The 24,838-nt window shown below is 43.7% G+C and overlaps 1 protein-coding gene across 1 annotated transcript; it reads right to left on the bottom strand.

Moving 5' to 3' along the window:
* Nucleotides 1-2,567: 2,567 nt before the first annotated feature.
* PSMC1 (proteasome 26S subunit, ATPase 1) lies at nt 2,568-18,757 on the bottom strand. Its single transcript, XM_008958185.5, has 11 exons — nt 18,600-18,757; nt 15,982-16,035; nt 14,987-15,083; nt 11,758-11,882; nt 11,353-11,538; nt 11,031-11,159; nt 10,034-10,130; nt 6,783-6,972; nt 5,647-5,798; nt 4,848-5,002; nt 2,568-2,920 (listed from the first exon to the last, which is right to left on the bottom strand). Exons 1-11 carry the CDS (start codon nt 18,600-18,602, stop codon nt 2,786-2,788), a joined length of 1,323 nt encoding a protein of 440 aa, XP_008956433.1. The 5' UTR covers nt 18,603-18,757; the 3' UTR covers nt 2,568-2,785.
* Between the last annotated feature and the right edge of the window lie 6,081 nt (nt 18,758-24,838).

Here is a 24,838-nt window from a genome sequence, read left to right as displayed (position 1 = left end):
TTGGTTGTCATCTCTTTGGTCTCCTTCTGATTGGAAGCTTTTTGACTTCCAAGACGTGGATACTTTTGAAGTGTTCTGAATTTGTAGAATGTTTCTCAGTTTGTGTTTGCCTGGTGTTTCCTCATCACTGGATTCAGGCTAAGCATCTTTGGCAGGAGTGTGACAGCACTGACACTCTTGGGTGGCACGTACTTTCAAAGTGTCCATTACTGATGATGTGCATTTGACCACTTGGTGAAGACGGTGTCTGCTGGGCTTCTCCAGTGTGACTTTCCCTTTCTAACTGAACAGTGTTTTGTGGCAGACTCTCAAAATCTGTAAATACCCCTTCCTCAGCAAACTTTCAGATCAGTTCATATGTATTGGGGGGGTGTGTGTGTGTGTGTGTGTGTGTGTGTGTGTGTATGTGTTTCCCTATTTAAAGGGCTATACTGTATTCCATTAATAGTAACTGTTTGTTAGGATGCTCAGATTGTCCCAAGTTTGGCCAGTGGAAGCCCCTTCACATAGGCTTCGGTGTCCTTTGGACATGTCCTTATCATTCCTTGAGCACTCCCTTGCTTTCTGGCAAAACAGACTTTGGGTTCATCCTGTCCTTTCCCTGCCTAGCCCCGGAATCAGCCCTCACTCCTTCTAGTGGAGAATAATACTTAGCAGCAAAGGTCTGGGTCTAGGGGTGCTCACTGCAGTTGGGGTGTCACTGTTCCCAGGTGCTCCCAGTGGACAGAGGTCGTTCTTGTTTTCTTCTTTCTGTGTCTTAACTCCTCAGAGAAACCTGGCTCCCACCGTCCTGTTTACCTACCTGACTGCCTCCATACATAAGCAGCCTCCCTCCCCTGCCACCACCCCGTCCCTGCAGATGCCTTCCTCACCCACTGGGGCTCTCATACTGCACATCAGGCTGCCCACACTGACTCCCCCTATCGGACCACCCCAGCCCTGCACAGACACCCCACATGGATGCCAGCCTCACCCTGCCCATGCTGAGTCCCCGTGCTGTGGTGCTCCTCCACATGGACAGCTCCACACCCTGCTTGGGGTGACACCCGCCCTCCCCACAAGCACCCCGTCCTTACCCTGCACTGGGCCACCCCCACGTGTGGATGTCCTCTGTGGTAGGCAGAGTGGCGCCCCTAAAGATGGCCACACCCTAAGCCCTGGAACGTGTGAATGTTACATGGCAAAAGGAACTTTGCAGACAAAAATTAATTAAGATTGTAAACTTTAAAACAGGGAAATTATCCTGGATCATCTGCACGGGTCCAATGTAATCACAAGGATCCATAAGAATAGAAAAGGCAGGCAGAAAGAAGGGTCGGTGGGAGAGAGGGACTGGGCCTGCTGCTAGTGGTGGAAAATGAAGGGCCACGAGTCAGGAGGGAGGGTGGCCTTCACAGACTGGCAAAGGCCTCACCTGGCAGCCAGCAAGGAGATGCTGACCTCAGCTGGCCCACAACTCCAAGAAATTAAATTCTGCCAACAATAATCCTCAGCAAGGAAACGGATTCTCCCTTAGAGACGCCAGAGAGAACGGTCCTGCCAACAGCAAGACTTTAGCCTGGAGACACTCGTGTTAGACTTCTGACCTACAGAACTGAGATAAAATTGTGGTTTTTATTTATTTATTTATTTATTTTTGAGACGGAGTCTTGCTCTGTCGCCCAGGCTGGAGTGCAGTGACGGGATCTTGGTTCACTGCAACCTCCGCCTCCTGGGTTCAAGCGATTCTCCTGCCTCAGCCTCCTGAGTAGCTGGGACTACAGGCACCCGCCACCACGCACGGCTAATTTTTGTATTTTTAGTAAAGATGGGGTTTCACCATGTTGGCCAGGCTGGCCTCAAACTTCTGACCTTGTGATCCGCCTGCCTCAGCTTCCCAAAGTGCTGGGATTACAGGCGTGAGCCACCGTGCCTGGCCAAATTGTGCTGTTTTTAAACAAAGCCTGTGGTAACTTGTTATAGTATTAACAGAAAACTAATACACACTCCTCATTCAATGTGGGCCCCTACAACCCACACCAGGCCACCTGTCAAGGGAACGCTTACCTTGATCTGCCCCACTTAATAGCTTTAGGCCTGATTTGTTCAGAAAGAGAAATGACGGAAATAGACGGAGAAAGGGAAGGGGAAGTTCCGACATGTTTCTGAACACCTTGAAAGGGATGAGGTTTCTGAGCCCAAGAACAAGGGCTTTCAAGATATCTCTAGGAATCCTCAGTCTCTTGGGAACACCAGTAGTTATTTTCTGCCCTCAGAGTGCTAAGAACATGCATGGTCCACAAAACTTCCAAAAAGGAAAGCTGTACTTCCTTTGGAAGCAATAGCCACATTAACGCAGCCTTTATTATTTAAACAACGAATATCCCTGGCTCTGTGGTAGTGACCATTTCCCACTGTAATTACCGTTGAACGCCAGCTCTGGGGGTGTGATGTGGCGAACGCATAGTGAGGTCCACACTCCTTGGGACCGCAGCCTGAGTTCCTGTCCAAAGGCTTCCCTGTAGCTGGGTCCACCCACAGGCTGCTGTTGAGCGGTAGGTGTGTGTGGAGACTGCAGAAACAGGAAGTGCTTGTGAAAGAGCACGCTTTATTGGGAAGCAGACGGCTGCACAGTGACCAACAGGCCACCCAATGGGCACTTACACATCGTACTCTAAAAGACACAGGATGTTTTGCTAATAAAAATCAGTGGGAACAGGGATTCCTCTGGGCAACTCCCCCAACCTCATCCCTTTCAGGGATTGAGAAATCTCCCAACCATTTTCCTGATGACAGCCATGGTTCATTAGAGATACAGCCCCTCAGGGGTGCCTTCCTGTTTCTTATAAAGAACATTTTCTTTAGATTTTTTGAAGTCTTCATTTGTTACTTTCATTCTACGTTCTCTTAAGGCCATCAGACCAGCTTCTGTACAGATTGCCTGTAAGAAAGAACAGTGTGTTCAGAAAGTGAAATACTCCTTTTTATTCTAACAAGGAATTCCAAAAAACCTATTCTGAGGCCAGGCGCGGTGGCTCACGCCTGTAATCCCAGCACTCTGGGAGGCCGAGGCAGGTGGATCACCTAAGGTCAGGAGTTCAAGACCAGCCTGGCCAACACGGTGAAACCCTGTCTCTACTAAAAATACAAAAAGTTAGCCAGGGACGGTGGCAGGCACCTGTAATCCTAGCTACTCGGGAGGCTGAGGCAGGAGAATTGCTTGAACCCGGGAGGCAGAGGTTGCAGTGAGCCAAGATCGCGCCACTGCACTCTAGCCTGAGCAACGAGCGAAACTCTACCTCAAAAAAAAAAAAAAAAAAATCTATTCTGAAATAAAGCATGAGACACCTAGACTAATCACAAATTGCTTATTTGGGAAAGATTTGATTTTTTAAAAAAATGTTTTAAGCATCCTATTTTCTGAAAGGATGTGAAGTGGCTTAAACTGGGAGTTACTGTAACTAAGACTGACCCAAGGGTCAGGGCTGTGGGTTCTAGTTTTGGCTCAGGTTCTAACAAGCTATGTGGCTTCTACAACACCACTTTCGTTAAAGAGAGTAATATTCCTAGGAAATAAACAAAATTATGCCCTGAAACTTAAGAGGCAATTGACAGTATATGTCTATTTCATTTACCTATAGTCATAAAAGAACATGTATTCTGGTTAGATACTGTAAGTGGCAGTATCTATACTATGGAATAATACTACAGAGTATAGCATTTATTCCAATATATTTAATTTCTCAGTAATTACTGGCCCAAAGTAAAAGAAAACAATAACCCATGTTACATGGGTTACTGTTATTGTTTTAGGCCTGATCTGTTTAGAAAGGAAAGAGAAATGAAGGAAATACATAGAGAAGGACAGCAAACAAACATATTATGTGGGTTATTGTTATTGTTTTCTTTTTCTTTTGGCCAGTAATTACTGTGGCAAAAACAAGATGTGGCAAAAAACACAATCCTGGCACAGAAGTTTGTTTGGTGATGGCCATCAGGTCATTTACTTCAAATGGTTCGGGTGAAAAGAAAGTTTTGTGTATAGAAAGAGAAAAAGCAAACAGGTAAAATGTTAACTCTTGGCAAATCACTGTGCTATTGTTGCAACTTTTTTGAAGGCTTGAAAATTGTCAAAGTAAGTTTTTATCTTAAAAATAGAATTTTAAGATCTTTCAATTTTTAAAAAAGAAGATAGATTTTACTTGCCAACAGAGACATCTAGTTCTCTAGGACTAACTGCCAATGATCCGTGGGCTCAGGGCAGGTGCTGGCCTGGAAAGGCACTGCTTGTGCTGTCCCTACCTAACCATGGCATTTATGCCCAACGAAAACCCAGCTCTTTCCAGGAAAAGCAGGTAGAACCCATATTCAACGCTGCCAGGCCTTGCTGTAAATTCTGGTCAGCTGGGAGGAAATGTCCTAACTCATGTACATTTGTCATAAAACCAAGAAGTATAATCTGGTACAACCTTCCAGAACACAGATTGGGACATGAATGCAGCGGGTGCTTGGTCCCCACTCCGCGGCTCTGGGGAGAGTTCTCCCAGGACATACCCCTCCCCTGACCTGGGACTGAGCAGCTACATTTGACACACCTTGAGAAAGTCACCTGGGCCTAAGGCTTAGTACCAGCGACTCAGCCTTGTGGCTCCAGGTGATTTAGCGTCACTCACTGCATAAAATGATGCATTAAGAATGACTTCAATATCAAGCACATATACCATCTGGATGTAATCGTAAACCAATATGATGATTAAAATACAGACACCCACCTGTCCAGGCCAACCACCATCCCAAGAGCACATATAGACTCTTTCCTGATTGACGGCCACATTCCCAGAAATAAGCTGACATGGCTAGGCTCTCACCTTGATGTCAGCACCAGAGAGGTCATCTTTAGCCATGATCAGGTCGTCCAGGGTTACATCATCAGCCAGCGTCATCCTGCTTGTGTGAATCTGAAAGATGCGCTTCTTCGTCTTTTCATCAGGCAGGGGGAACTCAATCTTCCTGTCAATGCGGCCTGCAGGTACAAAAAGATTTGAAGTCACACCACCATCCAAACCCAGGCTTGGCCATGGCTCAGAGGCCTCAGCCCATCTCCTTACATATGAAGTTTCAGTCAGACAGAATTCTGTGGGAAGGATGTCCAAATTTTAAAAAGTAAACATATATTTTTGTAGTTTGTAGATTTCTACATTTGAATTCTCTTCATTTAAAAGAAACTCTCTCTGCTTTGGTACCTTCAGAAATAAATGAAAGGAGCAATTCCTGAGTGAAACTGAGCAGACCTATTGTGTTAAAAACATTACAAAAGACAGCAAACAAATCACTGTTTCTTCTGATGCTACCTGAATGTAAAAAGGACAAATCCTACCATCACATGAGTTATTTCTTCCAGAAAAAGCAGCAAGTTCTTGAGGCTAAAAAGGGAATATTATGGAAAAGACAAGACATAAGACTGGAATTCAAAGGGCCGAGGTGCACAGACCATATCATGCTCTGTTTTAACCCTCGTCTCAAGGGGACCTATTTTTTTGTAAATTATCCTGAGTTTCACTGCAGTATTTGCTTTTTTATGTATCATTTTATAGGCCTCCCAAAGCACACTTAAACACAAATATATAAACACATTAATCTCCATGATGAAACCAAAGCAAATTTAACCTGGTCTGATAAGTGCTGGATCCAAAGTTTCTATTCGGTTTGTGGCCATGATAACTTTCACATCTCCCCTAGAATCAAATCCATCCAACTGGTTCAGCAGTTCCAACATTGTTCGCTGAATTTCTCTCTCACCACCAGAATTGGAGTCATATCTTTGGGGAAAAAAAGGGAAGGAATGAAGACCCAACTGATCGCCTGCTCAAGGGGAATTACAGCAAAGACCTCATTGTGACAAAACACCTTAACAAACATTCCTGTTTGAACTCACATGGCACTCCCTCAATTATGCTCGGAAAAAATAAATTCAGCACCCCTTGCCATGGTCTGAATGTGTTTCCCCAAATTTATGTGTTGAAACTTAATCCCTACTGTGTGGCTAAGAGATGAGGCCTTTTGGAAAGGGCTAAAGGCATGAGGCAGAGCCTTATACAGCATGAGTTCCTTCTAAAAAGAGAAAAAGGCCTTATACAGCATGTATTCCTTATAAAAAATGCTGCAGGGAACTAGCGTAGGCCCTTTTTGCTCTTATGTTTGTCCCCTGAGCATTTGTCTCCTCTGCAGAATAGGTGCCATCTCGGAAGCAGAGAGCAGCCCTCACTAGACATCAATGCCAGTGCCTTGATCTTGGGCTTCTCAGCCTCTAGAACTGTGGGAAATACATTTCTATTCTTTATACAAATACCAGTCCTAAGGTATTTTGTTTAGCAGCACAAATGGACTAAGACGCTCCCCATCAGCCAAGTTACAGATCATATTTTTTCATAGCAGTTTCTGTGTCTGAAATTGTATCATTTATTCTGTTTCCATGTTTGGTATCTGATCCCTACAACCTGTGAGCTCCTCCAGGGCAGAGACTGTTGTTCTCACAACTGTGTCCCTAGAGTCCAGATAGTCCTGGATCAGGGTGGGTGCTCAAGACATGGTTATTCATAACTGACCAATCTCTCCAGACGTTCACAGTTCCTGGGCAGTTGTTAGCTGGCTCCTGGGAGAGCAGAGCCTAAAGCATGCATGGAAGGCCACGCACGGCAAGAACTGTGGCCATAGGGAGAGCCCCCCGAGATTGCTCATTCTCAAGAGAAGAGCTATGCGGTGTTCCCTACTAAACAAGGCAAAATAAGTATGAGAAAGTCTACCTTTTTGTCCCAATGGCGTCAATTTCATCAATAAACACGATGGACGGTGCATGTTCTTCAGCAACTCGGAACAATTCCCGTACGAGTTTGGGCCCATCACCTAGGTACTTCTGAATAAGTTCAGAGCCAACCACTCTCAAGAAAGTGGCTGAGGTTTGGTTTGCTACTGCTTTGGCTAACAAGGTTTTACCTATTTTAGATGAAAAAAGATTAAAAAAAAAAAGACACCTTAAGTGCCATTTTAACTTAAAAACTCGTATCATTACCACCTTAAATGGACACCAAAAACAGGCGGGCCCTCATGCTAAGGCATGGCACCAATTCAAGTGTCACGACATTCCATTCTCCTAAGTAGATAAGAGGACATTTAGAAAAATCTACTAACATGTTTGGATTATCCTTAGCTATTTTGCTGAACTTATGATAACGTCAGAAAATACTTTTTACTTGGTTATTTTCCAACCTTGACCCAGTTTCCCCTGAAAAGCTGCGAACTATAATGACCTGTACGAAGAATTGCTTCATTCCAGTAATGAAATAAATCTCATTTTTTTCTCTGGTTGAGTCTTTCTTGGGCCCCTTCAAAGTTGCATACATTAACCTGACCCATCCAACCCAGGGCTGTAGAGCCAAAGTAAACTCCTAGGAAACCATCAGTGCTGGAAAAAAGGGTCTGGGAATCCTAGCTTTGGCCCTAAGGAGATACACGAAGTGTTCCTGAGCTCCAGGCATGCAGTGCCTACTGCTCCAGAAAAGTAGCTACTGGGTGGGCTTGCTGCCAGCTCAGACAGCTGAGACAGGACCAGCTCTTGATGAACCCCACAGTGAGAGCTGCTGTGGCATGCCCTTCCAAGGGAGAGGCAGTTCCTCCCACTGATCTCAGGGAAGAACTCAAACATCATTTCCAATACTGCTCTACTTGCTGATATTTCTGTTTCAGGTTAAAAACAAGAGTCAGCTGGCCAGGCGCGGTGGCTCACGCCTGTAATCCCAGCACTTTGGGAGGCTGAGGCAGGAGCATCACCTGAGGTCAGAAGTTCAAGACCAGCCTGACCAACATGGAGAAACCCCGTCTCTATTTAAAAAGTTACAATATTAGCCGGCACATGCCTGTAATCCTAGCTACTCGGGAGGCTGAGGCAGGAGAATTGCTTGAACCCGAGAGGCTAAGGCAGGAGAATCGCTTGAACCCGGGAGGCGGAGATTGCAGTGAGCCAAGATCGCGCCATTGCACTCCAGCCTGGGCGACAGAGCAAGACTCCGTCTCAAAAAAAAAAGAAAAAAGAAAAACAAGAGTCAGCAAAGAGTGCCCAACTTGAGAATTTTTGAATTGGAAGACCTGGGATCCTTTGGTGGTCAGTGAGGACCTTGACAAGGGCTGGGTAGGTGCCTCAGGATACAGAGGCAGTTAGGGGCAGAGCTGGCAGCCTCGGGCCAGCACGGGAGGAGTGTGGAGGTGGCTAGCTGGTGTGCGACAGGGAAGACTTTCCAGAAATGGGATGGCTGACACAAAGCTCAGCTTTGCAACATGTGGCAATAATGTTGCTTTTAGACAGGCAGAGTAGCAGATGCAAAGGCTGGACTGCTCCCTGAAAGCATCAATGAGGGAAGGTGAACAGAAAACAAATAGGACCTTTCCAGTGGATAGGATGTTATTGTGCAGAAGCAGCCAAGTCTAGCCACTGGGCTGCTTCTGCGGTCAGAGGGCTCACTGAACAAGTTGCCCGCTCCTCTGACAGACTTGCTTGTCCAGTCCTGCCTCCCAGCCCTGTACCGCAGCCCCTTTAGTACTAGAGCCCCACAGGGGGCCTGCAGCTGTGGGTCAGGAGGCCTGTGTTCCAGCTCCAGCCCTGTTACTAGCTCAACTCCCAGAGGGGCCTTGGGCTAGTCACCGGCCATTCTGAAACATAATTTCCTAAGCTGTAAGATGAGGGGCTGTAGAAGAGGGATCTCTTCTAGCTCTCGGCCTCTGGGTACAGGTGTCTCCGTCTCTCCATTGTGGGTACCCCTCAGCACGGATCTTCTTAGGAACACTGTCAGTTCTCTCAAATGACTGTGCTTCCTTTGGAATCTGCACAGCAATGAACTTCTAAGTCCTGAGCTCTACCAGATGAATCTGATACTGCAGAATAGGGTGGGGTTTTTTTTTGTTTTTTGTTTTTGGAGATGGTCTCACTCTGTCTCCCAGGCTGGAGTGCAGTGGCACGATCTCAGCTCACTGCAACCTCAGACTCTCAGGTTCAAGCAGTTTTCCTGCCTCAGCCTCCCAGGTAGCTGGGACTACAGATGTGTGTCACCACACCTGGCTAGTTTTGTATTTTTAGTAGAGATGGGGTTTCACCATGTTGGCCGGGCTGGTCTTGAACTCCTGGCCTCAAGGCATCCATCCGCCTTGACCTCTCACAGTGCTAGGATTATAGGCATGAGCCACCATGCTCAGAATAGAGCTTTTAAAGTAGCACTTCTCCACTATGGCTCCCAGGCTTGGCCATACCCCAGATGAATAGATCAAAATCTTTGAGGAGGGGTCAGGCATCAGTTTTTTTTTTCTTTTTTTCAGACAGGGTCTCACTCTGTTGCCCAGGCTGGAATGCAGTGGTGTGATCATGGCTCACTGTAGCCTCGACCTCCAGGGCTCAAGTGACCCTCCTCCCTCAGCCTCTTGGGTAGCTGGGACTACAGGCATGCACTACCACGCCCAGCTAATCTTTTTTTTTTTTTTTTTTTTTGAGATGTAGTCTCGCTCTGTCACCCAGGCTGGAGTGCAGTGGCGCTATCTCCGCTCACTGCAAGCACCGCCTCCCGGGTTCACGCTATTCTCCTGCCTCAGCCTCCCAAGTAGCCGGGACTACAGGCGCACGTCACCACACCCGGCTAATTTTTGTATTTTTAGTAGAGACGGGGTTTCACCACATTGGCCAGGCTGGTCTCGAACTCCTGACCTCATGATCCACCCGCCTCTGCCTCCCAAAGTGCTGGGATTACAGGCGTGAGCCACTGTGCCCGGCCACGCCCAGCTAATTTTTTATAGAGACAGGGTTTCACCAAGTTACTCAGGCTTTTTCTTTTTTTTTGCATCAGTATTTTTAAAGCTCCCAAGGTGATTCCAACGTGCAGACAAGGTTGAGCAGCCCTGTTTTAAACTAAGGAATTGTGGTGTCCTCGCTTATTAGTTCAGTAATTATAACTAGCCAATGCTGCTGCTCAAGAGACCAGCTGGGTGCCTGGAAAGAGTCAAAAACAGAGCATACCTGTGCCAGGTGGACCATAGAGAATGACCCCCTTAGGAGGCTTTATACCCATCTCTTCATAATATTCAGGATGGGTGAGAGGAAGCTCCACAGATTCCTATGAAAAACAGTATAAATGAACGGCTTTACTGAAATTATTAGCATATTTACTAATTGGCAACATGACAATATCTTGCTTTCAACAAAAATAAGTAAAAATCTCAATTACTCTTCTTAGAGACAATGTGCTTGATTTCTATTAGCAGCAAAGACATACTGAAGATGACACCTGTCCTGCTTGAGTTCCCCGCACCCATTCCATCTCCCTAACCACACCCAATTCCCCTTTTACTTTCTAGTAGAAGTCAGCCTGGAGCTCTTCTTGAGCAAGAGAGACTTAATAAAGCTCAAGTTGACCCTTTTCAATTAAACTACAGATAGGACTAGGAAAGACTTCCTGATGGCTGTTCCCATCTAGGGACATTACAGCTATTTCTCAGCTGCCTCAGAGGTCCCTAGCAGAGATCTGTGATGGCTCGGAATGACTTCCCTATGAAAGAACATGCAGAGAGCCGACGGCCATCCTCAGTGACCATATGCCCTGCATATGGTCCAGCCCCCAGGGCTGCTGAAGGCACTGGGATTATGCTCCAACCCCACTGCTGTCTAAATGCGTGCAAGTACACATGCTATCTCCACAAAGCACTGGAGGCTTCCAGATAAACACAACTGAAGTCAACATAATCAGAAACATTACGTATTCACACAGACAATGCATTCAACATTACACTAAAAAGAAGGAAGCTGCAGCTGCTGCAGGAACTATCACACAACTGACTGTTATTTCTATCACCTAACTCAGTATTAACAAATACAAAAATACCACAACTGGCAAGCTCTGACTCAGCTACTGGTTTGATTAATAAATAAGCAAACATACAAAACACCTGCAAAGTATCCTAAATGGGACAGCAGAAACCAAAACTGAAACCCAGAGATGGTTACCAGTCAATCATACCTTAATTTCCTGAATTTGGTTGTCCAACCCCCCAATATCTGCATAGGTCTCCTGGGGGGCCTTTTCTACCTTCATCACTGTGACCAGGGGATCCGTGTCATCCATCAGCACCCCTATCACGGCATGCACCTAACAGGAAACATCAAGGTTTAACACAGGAACGTGAGGTTTGCTGGATCTGTTTATAGCAAAGCAATGCCAGTCATGGCATCCTTCTGCCTGAGGAGTGCTTTGGTGATCTACTTCCACGGGACAGGAAGATGAACCTAAGTGAGAAGAGAAAGCACTTCCATGGGCTTTCTGAAAAAGACTATCACCTCACCTTGTGGTTGAGCAGGACCGAGCAGCCAGGTTCCAGCAGATCCTTGTCTACAAATGAAAGAATGCTGACGTAGTGTTCTGAGCCCACAGATGTAGACACGATGGCATGATTGTCATCAATGATCTCTTCCAAGGTTCCTACTGACATCGGGGTCCCCCTCAGATCATCCACTTTTGATCTTTCCTCCTACATATGAAAATGCCAAGGAAAAAAAGCAGACTAGACCTCAAAGTAGATGATCCTGATAGTTTGCTAGATTTGCAAAGCAGCTGATGCTTGTAAAAGGCAGCTAATAATACTCATGAAAGCCTGGACAGGTTCAGCTACTTGAATTTCATTTATTTGTTAACAATTTTATAGAATTCAATTTGTAAAAAAGAAAATGATAGTAACTTTTCAACTTACCTCTTGCTTTTCTTCTAATGGTTTCATTTGTTCCTGATTTCTAATGAATTCCTCCTCCATGAGAAGATAGTCTTTAATTCTCTCTAACTTCAGTAATTTTAACCGGCACTGAGTGTGAGGTGTCACTGAAATTTAAAGTTTCATTATACGTGGACCCTGAAGTTTGCAAGTAAGGAAAAAATATTAAGATTTTAAAATACGCTCATTTTTGTTGGAGATAGCTTCAGAAAAATTCAGTTTGGTAACTCTAAGTAAACCGGTGCCAAAATGGAAAGGGGAGTGTGGCTGTTATATAATCAGGCCCTTCAAAATGGGGATGGGGTTTATGACCAAATAGCTAGCCCCAAATGACACACCCTGGCTGAATAGTCTGTATACTTAAAGAAGGAAAAAGCTACTGACCCATCAGATAACTGGGTCTGGTTTATTTTTTCCCATAGGTACTAATAAAAAGTTACATATGTTGCTCAGGCAGTATACACTGTTGTATGTGGCTATATACATACTCATCTATTTGTAGAATTTTGAAATATCAGGGATATTAACCCTGCTTATCACATATATGGCAAATTTTTTTTTCCATACATTATTGTTTCTTTTGGCTTTGAAGTCTCAAGCCACGTAAGAATTGTGTCTTTTTTTTTTTTGAGACGGAGTCTTGTTGCTCTGTCGCCCAGGCTGGAGTGCAGTGGTGTGATCTCAGCTCATTGCAACCTCTGCCTCCTGGGTTCAAGCGATTCTCCTGCCTCAGCCTCCCGAGTAGCTGGAATTACAGGTGTGTGCCACCGCGCCCAGCTAACTTTTTGGATTTTTAGCAGAGAAGGGGTTTCAACGTGTTAGCCAGGATGGTCCCAATCTCCTGACCTCGTGATCCACCCGCCTCAGCCTCCCAAAGTGCTAGGAATTGTATCATTTTTACAGATAAATATGTCAACCTTTTCTCTTATGGTTTCTGGGTTTTCCAAGTTACTTCAAAAACTGTCTTCTTCCCTAAGGTTAAATATATTTCTGAATTTTCATTTATTTATTTTCACATGTATACCTGTATTCCATTTGGCAAGAGTCAAGAATCTAATTTCATTTTCTCTGGACAAAAACTTTTGAAATGCCTTTTATATTTTTTTAAATTTTATTATTATTATACTTTAAGTTTTAGGGTACATGTGCATGACGTGCAGGTTTGTTACATATGTATACATGTGCCATGTTGGTGTGCTGCACCCATTAACTCGTCATTTACATTAGGTATATCTCCTAATGCTATCCCTCCCCCCTCCCCCCACCCCACAACAGGCCCCGGTGTGTGATGTTCCCCACCCTGTGTCCATGTGTTCTCATTGTTCAATTCCCACCTATGAGTGAGAACATGCGGTGTTTGGTTTTTTGTCCTTGCAGTAGTTTGCTGAGAATGATGGTTTCCAGCTTCATCCATGTCCCTACAAAGGACATGAACTCATCCTTTTTTATGGCTGCATAGTATTCCACGGTGTATATGTGCCACATTTTCTTAATCCAGCCTATTAATGGACATTTGGGTTGGTTCCAAGTCTTTGCTATTGTGAATAGTGCCACAATAAACATACATGTGCATGTGTCTTTATAGCAGCATGATTTATATTCCTTTGGGTATATACCCAGTAATGGGATGGCTGGGTCAAATGGTATTTCTAGTTCTAGATCCTTGAGGAATCGCCACACTGTCTTCCACAATGGTTGAACTAGTTTACAGTCCCACCAACAGTGTAAAAGTGTTCCTATTTCTCCACATCCTGTCCAGCACCTGTTGTTTCCTGACTTTTTAATGATTGCCAATTGCCATTCTAACTGGTGTGAGATGGTATCTCATTGTAGTTTTGATTTGCATTTCTCTGATGGAAATGCCTTTTATATTAAATAACCCACCCTATTCCCCACAGACCTGAAGTGGCACCTTCAATGTATATTAAATATCCATGTAACATGACTGGTTTTGGACTTCCTACTCTGTTCTGGTGGCCTCTTTCTGTACCAATACCATACCAATTCATTATGGTAGACCAATGGCTGGTTTTACTGATTTCCTTCAATTAACTGAACAATATTTTTTAAAGTAGTTTAAGGATTTCTTCTTAGTTTTTTCTTCTAAGCAGGGAGGAGCATATTTAGATGAGGGTTTGGGGAGGTATTTGAGCTGAAGCCTAAAGGATGAGAAGCAAGTAGCCATGAGAAGAACTGGGGGAACATTTTAAGCAGAGGAGTGAGTAAGGGCAAAGGCCCTGATATGTACAAAAGTCAAAAAAACATAAGGCAGGCAGTGTGACCGATGAGCAAGGGGGAGTGGCAGGGCTGAGGTCGGAGAGGTGGGCTGGGTCAGGTCACTTGGTATGAATTTTATTCCATGTTCGGCAGGAAGTCATTGAAAAATTTTATTATAACTTCAGGCATTGCATGATCTGAATTTCAATACAGTGGCATTTCATTTCATGAAATAAACATGATTCTGAGTTACTAAAGTTCAACCTGGGTTTTGTCATTTAAAACTATACTTTTATTTTATTTATTTATTTTGAGACAGAGTCTTGCTCTGTCATCCAGGCTAGAGTGCAGTGGCACAATCTTGGCTCACTGCAATCTGCCTCCTGGGTTCGAGTTAAAACTATACTTTCAATCCACTAGAGGAGCCAGTTAAAGAAAAATGTGACTTTTTTTTTTTTTTTTTTTTTTTTTTTTGAGACAGAGTCTCGCTCTGTCGCCCAGGCTGGACTGCAGTGGTGCAATCTCAGCTCACTGCAAGCTCTGCCTCCCGGGTTCATGCCATTCTCCTGCCTCAGCCTCCCAAGTAGCTGGGACTACAGGCACCCGCCACCACGCCCAGCTAATTTTTTGTATTTTTAGTGGAGACAGGGTTTCACCGTGTTTTGCCAGGATGGTCTTGATCTCCTGACCTTGTGATCCGCCCGCCTCGACCTCCCAAAGTGCTGGGATTACAGGCGTGAGCCACCACCCCCCACCATGGTGACATTTCTTAAAGTGAGACACAATCATATAATACTGTATCTTAAAACAAAAGATAACTTGTATGCCAACCTAGAGGAATGCCACACTCAAGAGTGAGGTGGAAATGAATCACAAAGCTAGAGCTTCAGTTGCCCCTCTACTTCCTGTTACCCCTTTCAGACTCTAAGCTACATGCACAGAGACGGTTTATCCTAAGAACTGGAAAGATGGCAAGGAGAAGCCATGTCATTACCCAGTGGCAGTTTGCTGGCAGCATCTGGTCCCTTTGTTTTCTTCTTCTTTTTCCCCACTCTAGTTGGTACAGGAGGTTCATATTTCTTTTTCTTGTCCTTGAGTTGTTAGAATAGCAGGAAAAAAAAAATCACATGAAAATCATATTAAAACACACACTTATTTCTGTACCACCATCATCTATTTTCAGGTGGTACAATTTTCCTTATCTTTTAGGATGTTATTAAAAACCTGACTTGTTTCACATTCCTGCAATTTTAATAAGTAAATATGATTATAATAAGTAAATGTAGGCTGGGCGTGGTGGCTCACGTATGTAATCCCAGCATTTTGGGAGGCTGAGGCGGGAGGATCACTTGAGGTCAGGAGTTTGAGACCAGCTTGGCCAACATGGTGAAACTCCATCTCTACTAAAAATACAAAAATTAGCCGGGTGTGGTGGCAGGCACCTGTAATCCCAGCTACTCGGGAGGCTGAGACAGGAGAATTGCTTGAACCCAGGAGGCGGAGGTTGCAGTGAGCCGAGATCATGCCACTGCACTCCAGCCTGGGTGACTCAGTCTCAATAATAATAATAACAAATGAAAATAAATGTAATCTTTTTACCATAAAGTGACAATTAGCCATATTATTCCAATAAGGTATAGAGGGTTAAGAATCAAGTTATATGCCAAAAGTTTAGGTAACCTGAGACAATCTTCATACCTCAGGCTATTAGACACCAAAATTATAGGCAATTTACTTTAATACTTCTATAATGTCATTGCTTTTACACACTTAAATAAATAACTCATAAATACCTATCTGATGGTTAGGTCAATAACCTTTTCTAAAGCATGAAAAGCATATTTATTGTATCTGTAGGACAGGCTAGTTTAAAAACTACTGGATCATTCTACTTTTTAAAATTCATGAATCCCCACAGAACTTCTCAGCCGAGACCCATGACATTTTCCACAATTTGCTCATATCACAGGACAAATCTGGCATATTTACCTTGTCATCCTTCTTGCCACCTCCAGGACCATGACCACCACTCTGACTTTGACCCTGGGGGAGAAAAATCAGGCACAGATGTAAATTCAGAATATGATCACTTCAAAAGAATAACTTTTTACTGTCCTGTGAGTCTATAACATGTCCTGTGAGTAACATTTCTCCCTCATTTTAACATTTCTGAACCCAAGATGTAATACTTGCAGTCAATGTGTGCATTTAGTGTGGCAGAATTTCTTTTTCCCTGAAAAGATGTTCGATAGATTACTGGTGCACCTGGCAATTGATTGCATCTTAGAATCAAGAACAACTCTTTTGAGAAGTAGATACAACTAAAGAGGCTGAGAGTCTTAAGATCACCCCCCTCTTGAGGGGAAAATATGGAGCTTCACATCTCTTGATAGGAAACTACCAGACTGAAGCTATCAAGAATATATTCCATAAAATCAGGCTATGAAAGCTACGTCATTTTACACACTCAAAAATCGTTTACCAATCATTTACCCCTTACTTAGATCACACCAAGATCCAGAAGACTTTCCTTCCAATAGCACCTTATCCAATTCCTACCCCTAAAGCCAGGGGGCTCTGGGGCAGGTCTGTCTTCTCAATCTGAAAAGCTCCATCACCTTAAGGTGTTAAGAACTTAGTGTATTAATAAACTCAGTGGGATTCCTGATTTTAAGAGACCCTACAGTTATAGGACAATGCTTAACACTGAGCAATGTCTCAGAAATGGTGGCATTTCAAATATGAAGATGAGTGAACTTACTGATTAGAAGGGCCCACTCAGCTCCCTCAAATCAGCTCCACACAGGCACTTCTAAATTAATACACCAACACCTCTTCACCTCTTGGGCATTTTACATGTTTCTCAGCTTAAATAACAAGTACACCAATTACTGAACCCCTACTATATGCCAAGCAGTGTCCTAAACATTCTCCAAGTATTATCCCACTTAATTCTTACAAACACGATGACACTGGTACTATCGTTACCCCCTCATTTGCAGATAAGAAGACCAAGGCCCAGAGAGCTTAAATGACTTGCCTGTTGTCACAAAGCTTGTCAGAGATGGAGCCAGGAATCACACTCAGGTTTGCTGAATGCCAAAACCTGGGTGTTTCTCTACTGTTCTAGAAAAAGAACGATGGGGTTTGTGTTCCAGCACAGCCACTTACTGTGTTTCCATTTCTTCCTTATCAAAATGAGGACAGTAGTAATTACCTCGAGGGAACTGTTGTAATAAATGAGAAAATGCTGGAAAAGTACTTGGTACATGCTTAGAATACTACCCAGAAATCCGTATAAGACCTCTATGAGGCCGGGCGCGGTGGCTCACGCCTGTAATCCCAACACTTTGGGAGGCCGAGGCGGGCGGATCATAAGGTCAGGAGTTCAGGACCAGCCTGGCCAACAGAGTGAAACGCCGTCTCTACAAAAATACAAAAATTAGCCGGGCGTAGTGGCGGGCGCCTATAGTCGCAGCTACTTGGAAGGCTAAGGCAGGAGAATCGCTTGAACCCGGGAGGCGGAGATCGCGCCACTGCACTCCAGCCTGGACGACAGACCAAGACTCTGTCTCAAAATAAATAAATACATAAATAAATAAATAAAAATAAAAAAGACCTCTATGAGATCTGGCCTTCTTGCCGTTCATGATGCACGTTAAACATTCCCATCTCAGGTCCTTTGCACGTGCTGTATCTTCTGCCTTGACCACATTTCCCTCAGACATCTGCAGGGGTTACTCCCTCAATTTCGGTCCGCTCAAATTTCACCTCCTCAGAGCTACCTTCGCTGACTCTATAAAAAGCAGCCACTCCTCCAAGCTATCCCTTTCTATACAATAACCATACAACAATGACCACCCCACCCCTGACATATTACATATTTCTGATTATTGTCTGCCTTCTGCTCTAGAATGTACGCACTATGAAGGCAGGGACTTCAATCAATCCTCAGTGTCTACAACAGAAGCTAGCCAAAAGTTTAACAACAACAACAAAACACCAAGTGCTCAGTAAATACTTGTTTAGTGAATTGATGAATAAATGCTAGCTGTTTTTATTATTACTACTGCACCACGGGCCCTTTCCGTCTTAGCTCCGCCTGTCATAACAACGTCTTTAAGGCCTCCTTCAAATGCCCCCAGCTCCGAAAGGCCTTCCACGACTCCGCGCTCAACTCCTCAGGTGGAATGAATCCCACCCTCTTCTCCAGCACCCTTCACCTGCCCGACTCAAAAAGCATTTTTCCCGGTGACTCGAGGAGGCGCCCCCGAAACTCCCAGCGCCGATCAGCAAAGCCCTGGTCGGCGGAGCAGCAAAGCCAGCGACCTGATCCGTTCTGCCGCCCCACAAGACCACGCAGGAGACCCTCTCTCTGCGCTGAGCCCCGGCCCCAGGACCCCCGGGCAAGGCCCGCTGGTCGGCCCCGGCCCGCGGTGGACCTGAGCGCGGTCTCTGGGAGCCTCCACCCGCCGAGAAGATCAGGCCGGCAGGAGGAGAAGAGGGCTGTCCCAGTTCCTCGGGCAGCCGCCTCTTTCTCTCGCCTCACGCCGCTGAGACCCCATCGCACCGCGACGACCAGCGGAAAGAAACCCTTAGTCACTCACCATCTTGCCTTGGCCACTTGAGCTGCCGCTGCCGGAAGTTCCTCCACCACTGCGGCCCGCCACAGGCGGAAGTCGTTAGGGACGCTACGGAAGCTGATAGGAACCAAATTCTGCGCTAAGTTGTGCTCCCAGGGCTTGTGCGGGCGGTCTAGGGCAACGCAGTAGTTTATAAGCATAAAGTGAACTTTATAAATATTTTACTTGAAAGAAATTTTTGAATACCCGTTATGAGGCGCTTGTCAACAACTTAAGACAATGACCCCTATTGTCAAAGAATTAGGACAATCGTGAAAATATAAAATATTTAAATTATGCAGAATTTATAACTGGGAAGAACTTTATGGTTCTAAAAACTGGAATGGTATTTGGAACTGGGAAGTTGACATATACATTTGCACAAATATTTCAGTTATTATTCAGCTTCTGGAATTTAACCTGCACATCTGGGAGTCTGTGTGTAATGGGTCATCTAAACCTGTCTTTTTCTGATGACCTGTGACTTGTGATGATGCCAAATGTCTTAAATTCCTCATCTTGAAGCTGATTGGTAAAGTTCCTCATTTGTTACACCCTCCAGGACATCAGAAAAATGGCAAGAATCCCTTCTGTTTCTGGAAATTTCATTAACAAGTGCTCACAATGCTGCATCTTTTGAACTGGAGAGATGGATGATTTTTTTTGCTGCTTCAGGTTGATTTGGGGATTTTAGTTGTGAAACACTAAAAATATTTCCCTTATGAACACACAACAGGTATACTTCTTCCTTTTCATCATCACTGGAACACGGTAATAGAAAGTCTTAGCACTATCGACCTCTGTTAACAAATCTGGCATCTAGTGTACATGACACATGAAATCACACGATAGGACAGTATCACACATAGGATAGAGATAGTGAAACTCCCAGCTCTACTAAAAATACAAAAATTAGTCGGGCATCATCGTGGGCATCTGTAATCCCAGCTGCTTGGGAGGTCAAGTCATGAGAATCTCTTGAACCTGGGAGGCGACGGTTGCAGTGAGATCATGCCCCTGCACTCCAGTCTGGGTGACAGAGTGAGACTCTGTCTCAAAAAAAAATTAATAAAATTTTTAAAAACAAAATCAATATCGTTTCCCTAATGCATTTTACAAGAAACAAGTAAATAGTAAAATATATAGTATGCCGCATAGTGGTAAATGCCATAGGAAAAATTAATGCCTAGGAAAAATGCCTAGGATTAGGAGCATGCAGCAGTGGTGGGTGATTTTAACTTTAAATTGGATGATACTTGAGCAAAAGCCCGTAAGGCATGAAGGAGTAAGCTATTCAGATATCTGGTGGAAGAGCTTTCTAGGCAGAGGGAACAGCCAGCGCAGAGGCCCTGCAGTAGAAGCTGCAGAGGATGGAGATTAGAGACACCATATAGTGAAGAAGTCAGAAACAGGCACATAACTCCCAGTGGAAGCTCAGCGGTTAAAGGCGAGTCAATAGAACCCAGTAATGAAGAGAGTAGCCAACGTTGGCATCAGACTTTCCTATTGTGGCTGTAGGAAGTGACATAAAGTAAGCAGAAAATTTAAGTTTATCTACATAATGGACAGCTAAGAGAAAGCAGGGAGAGGATTGGAAAGACTACTTGGAGTGCTCAGCACTTGGGGAGGTTGGAAGTTGCAAGTGGAAAAGAGGGAGAGTTGCAGAGATGACTGTCAACCGGGTGGGGAGGATTGAGAGTCAGCCATAGGGCAAAAGAGATGCACAGGGGCTGGGCGACGTGGCTCACGCCTGTAATCCCAGCACTTTGGGAGGCCGAGGTGGGTGGATCACCTGAGCTCAGGAGTTCAAGACCAACCTGACCAATATGGTGAAACCTCATGTCTACTGAAAATACAAAAATTAGCTGGGAGTGGTGGCAGATGCCTGTAATCTCAGGTACTCGGGAGGCTGAAACAGGACAATCGCTTGAACCTGGGAGGCAGAGGTTGCAGTTAGCCGAGATTGTGCCATTGCACTCCAGCCGGGGCGAAAAGAACGAAAATCCATCTCAAAAAAAAAAAAGAAAAAAAGAAAAAAAAAAAAAAAAGAAAGTGACCATAAATGTAGTGCTCAAAGCTAGAAGGTCTCTGGGTTAGAAGTTCAACTTGGGTCTTACAGGGCTAAAATCAAGATACCAACAGGTTTCCTCTCTGGAGGCTCTGCTCTAGTTGTGTGACATCAGCAAGTCATCCTCATTTTCTCATCTGTATAACGGGATAATTATCTACCTTGCCGGCTGAGGATACGGAGAGGATAAAACTCTTGTTTTCTGATTCTTAAGAGATTTTTGCCAAAAGTCGATGGAACGGAGGCTGAGGTAGGAAGGTGTCCAAACGTGGACGGAGGGCTCATGCTAGGGTGGACAGAGGGGGCGGGGCCGGGGTGGACAGAGGGCAGGTGCCAGAGGTGAGCGTGCATCCTGTTCAGCAGCACCCCCTGCAACCTCAAGCACATCAGAACCAGCCCAGATGCTGACAAAATGCAGACTCTGGTGCCATCTGCCAGAGACTGTGATTCTATAGGCCCATGGCAGGGCCCAGACACCTGCATTTTAACAGATACCCCAAGGGATTCTGAGGCTGGGTGACTCATACACCACATTTTTAGAGCCGGAACTCCAGAACAGTGGTCTGCAAAGCAGGGCAGCCACACCCTGGTGGCCCAGGGGCCCATTCGTGTGTTGGAAGAAGCCATCAGAATGACTTTTTATTTAAAAAATAAGAATAATTACTAATCAAACAGCCAAGGTGTTAACGCCAGGTCTCGTTTCCAGCCTTGTCACCAGTGAGCTGTGTTGTTGTGTCTCAGTTCTGTCGTCTGTGAAATAGGGACTTTTATAGTTCCTCCTTCATGGTGCCATTGTTTGAGGACTAAAGTAAAATGCTGAGAATTGCACCTGGCATACGACAATTACTCTAGGTATCAGCTACTCTGATTATTATTATTATTTTGAGACAAGGTCTCATGCTGTTACCCAGGCTGGAGTGCATGACAGAATCTTGGCTCATTGTAACCTCCACCTCCCGGGTTCAAGCGATTCTCCTGCCTCAGCCTCCCAAATAGCTGGGATTACAGGCACCCGTCCCCATGCCCAGCTAATTTTTGTATTTTTAGCAGAGACGGGGTTTCACCATGCTGGCCAGGCTGGTCTCCAACTCCTGACCTCAAGTGATCCACCCACCTTGGCCTCCCAAAGTGCTGGGATGACAGGTGTGAGCCACCGCACCTGGCCTTATTAGTATTTTTTTTTAATATACAAATTGCCATTGGCACCCTCATTCTGTGCATATCTTAGATGGTCCCATATCCCATTCAAAATTTACAATCTCTTCGTAGAGTGGTACAGTGATCTTCAAACACATTTCTTCATGCATTCTCGAAAGTAATTTGCAAAATATATTTCTTGATACATTTCTAGGTTAGCATCTAAATTTCATATAAGTTTAAATAGCTGCAAATGATCCACTTGCCAGAAAGTTTTAAGTATTGACTTTTTAATGTATATACACAAAGGAATCTAACTATCATGATAGCTTGATATCTCATCCATTTCAAACTTATGTACGCAGGCTCTTTTCTAGCATTGAAAATATTTGCTTTCATCTCTTTTCCCTTTGAAGCGAATATTTCCATTCCATTTATCATGCATACTTTTATCCTAATATCATGTATGTTGATGCTGGAAAACATTTTATTGATTGACCTCTCGCACATTTTTGCAAAAGTTTTATGTAAGTCAAAAATTTTTAATGTATTCTATGTTCTGTGTCTTTTGGGTCCTACATGCTAAAAATGTTTTCTGGATTTTGAATTATTATCAATTACCACTAGTACGCACTTGATCAAGATGATATACAGTTTGTGCTAAGTTAGTGTTCATTTCACCTACCCATGGATGGATATGACAATGTCAGAATGAGGCAGGATTCAGCACCAATTCTAGTCTCATTAGTTATTGTTTATAGATGTTTGGGCTGAGAATTCTCGTTCACATAAATGGGAAATGAAATAATTTTGTAATGAAAATGTCACGCAATTCTTTCCAATCCTGTGTTCTAAACAGAAAATCACACAGTGATTGATCCACAAAATCTATTACTAATGATAACTTGAAATAAGTCTTCAATGTGTTTGCAAAGAACTAGAAAACACTGGAGGTGCAAAACAATTCAGTCACCAGTCATTAGGGTCATTCAGTTTCTTAGTTTCTGGGAAATGCACCCAAAAGGCTTTCCCACGACTTACCAAATACTATCCATGAAGACCTGTTACTCCTTCACTCAGAGTTTAAACCAATAGCCTGAAAAAGAACTGAAAAATCTTGACTATCGTTAATCTTATTATACCCCTGGAAATACAATTTTTTTTTTTTTTTGAGACAGGGTCTTGCTCTGTTGCCCAAGCTGGTGTGCAGTGGCACGATCTGGGCTCATTGCAACCTCCACCTCCCAGGTTCAAGCCATTCTCCTGCCTCAGCCTCATGAGTAGTTGGGACTACAGGCACCTGCCACCACGCCTGGCTAATTTTTGTATGTTTTGTAGAGACGAGGTTTCACCATCTTGGTCAGGCTGGTGTCAAACTCCTGACCTCAAGTGATCCACCCACCTCGGCCTCCCAAAGTGCTGGGTTTACAGGCGTGAGCCACCGCACCCAGCCTGGAAATACGACATTTTTCATACGATTTTAAAATAATAAGAATTTAAAAGTTAACCTTCTTTAAATATATTTTTGTCAAAACCATGGAGCAGCAGAGTTTTAGAGCATTCTATTTCTGAAAAATGTCCAATTGACAATTAGTGCTCCACTTCAACCCATTGAGCCAAATCAGATTTATTTCTTGGGAGGAAAAAAAAAAAAAAACCCTCAACTTTGTTTTTCAATTACACAAACCTCTTCATATGTAATTCAAAAAATATTATTTTTAAAATGACAGAGATAAATTATGGAATGCAACTCATAAGACAAATGATCAGAAACAGTTAAGATAAAATTAAAATAATATATTTACTTTATAGTTATATATAAGAAAAAATTAATATTTCTCTTAATTTTTAATAATGCAATTATCATGTAGCTGAAATATGAGTTATCTGTGAAGCAAGGATTATAATAAAATGTATGATATTCTTGGGTAAATGTGTGTGTGTGAATTTTTTAATTAACACTTGGAGAAACTCTGTCTCTACTAAAAATACATAATTAGCCGGGCATGGTGGTGCATGCCTGTAATCCCAGCTACTTGCGAGGCAAGGGCAGGAGAATCGCTTGAACCTGGGAGGTGGAGGTTGCGGTGAGCCGAGATCACACCATTGCACTGCAGCCTGGGCAACAAGAGCAAAACTCCGTTTCAAAAAAAAAAAAGAAAAAAGAATCGAGCATAAAAATCAGAATAATTACATTAATTTTGTAAGACATCATCAGGATTAAACATTTTCATTTCAGGGAAGAGAAAATAAATATACAATATTGTTAAAATTTAATTTTTCTGGCAAATACATTTCAAAAATAGGAAGTAGAAAACAAAAACATTTTTAAAGATGAAATAAGTGAGAATTTATTCTGACAATCAGAATAAATATTTCATATGACTGGATAAAAATAACTTTTAGCAACCTCATTGAATAATACATGATAAATCTGAAAGAAATTAAGTAAGGGTTTAATCATTGGGTTTTTCTGTTATCTAAAGCAGCCTGAAATATCGAGTAGTCCCAGCAAACCCTGTAGTTACCCTGAAAAGACTATTACAAACCAATATTGCTTCCGCTGTTCTAATTTACATTTTGTCTTAAGGGCAAGTATTGAGATTAGCTGAAGAAAGTGCTCCTGTTTAAATGCATTTTAAAAAGTCATTTTCAGCCTCAGTGTCTGTTACCAATGCTTGTTTGCTTTACTCTCTAGGGAGGCTCTGTTAAGAGTGATGCATTTTATGTCAATGCATTTTATGCAAACGATAGGTCATCAAGATTGGGCCTGGTGGCGCACGCCTGTAATCCCAGCACTTTGGGAGGCCAAGGCGAGCAGGTCACTTGAGGTCAGGGGTTCAAGACCAGCCTGGCTAACATGGTGAAACCCCATCTCTTCTAAAAATACAAAAAAGGAAAAAATTAGCTGGGTGTGGTGGCAGTTACCTGTAGTCCCCGCTACAGGAGTCAGGCCTAGGGTTTAGTCTAAAAAAAATTCCGAATTATGTCTATTTTGCGAGCTATCATGATCTGGGTC

Source organism: Pan paniscus, chromosome 15 (assembly GCF_029289425.2).
Source record: "Pan paniscus chromosome 15, NHGRI_mPanPan1-v2.0_pri, whole genome shotgun sequence".
In the NCBI taxonomy this organism is placed as follows: domain Eukaryota; kingdom Metazoa; phylum Chordata; class Mammalia; order Primates; family Hominidae; genus Pan; species Pan paniscus.
The sequence above is the reverse complement of the archived record's forward strand: the minus strand, read 5'-3'. Positions and strand labels throughout refer to the sequence as shown.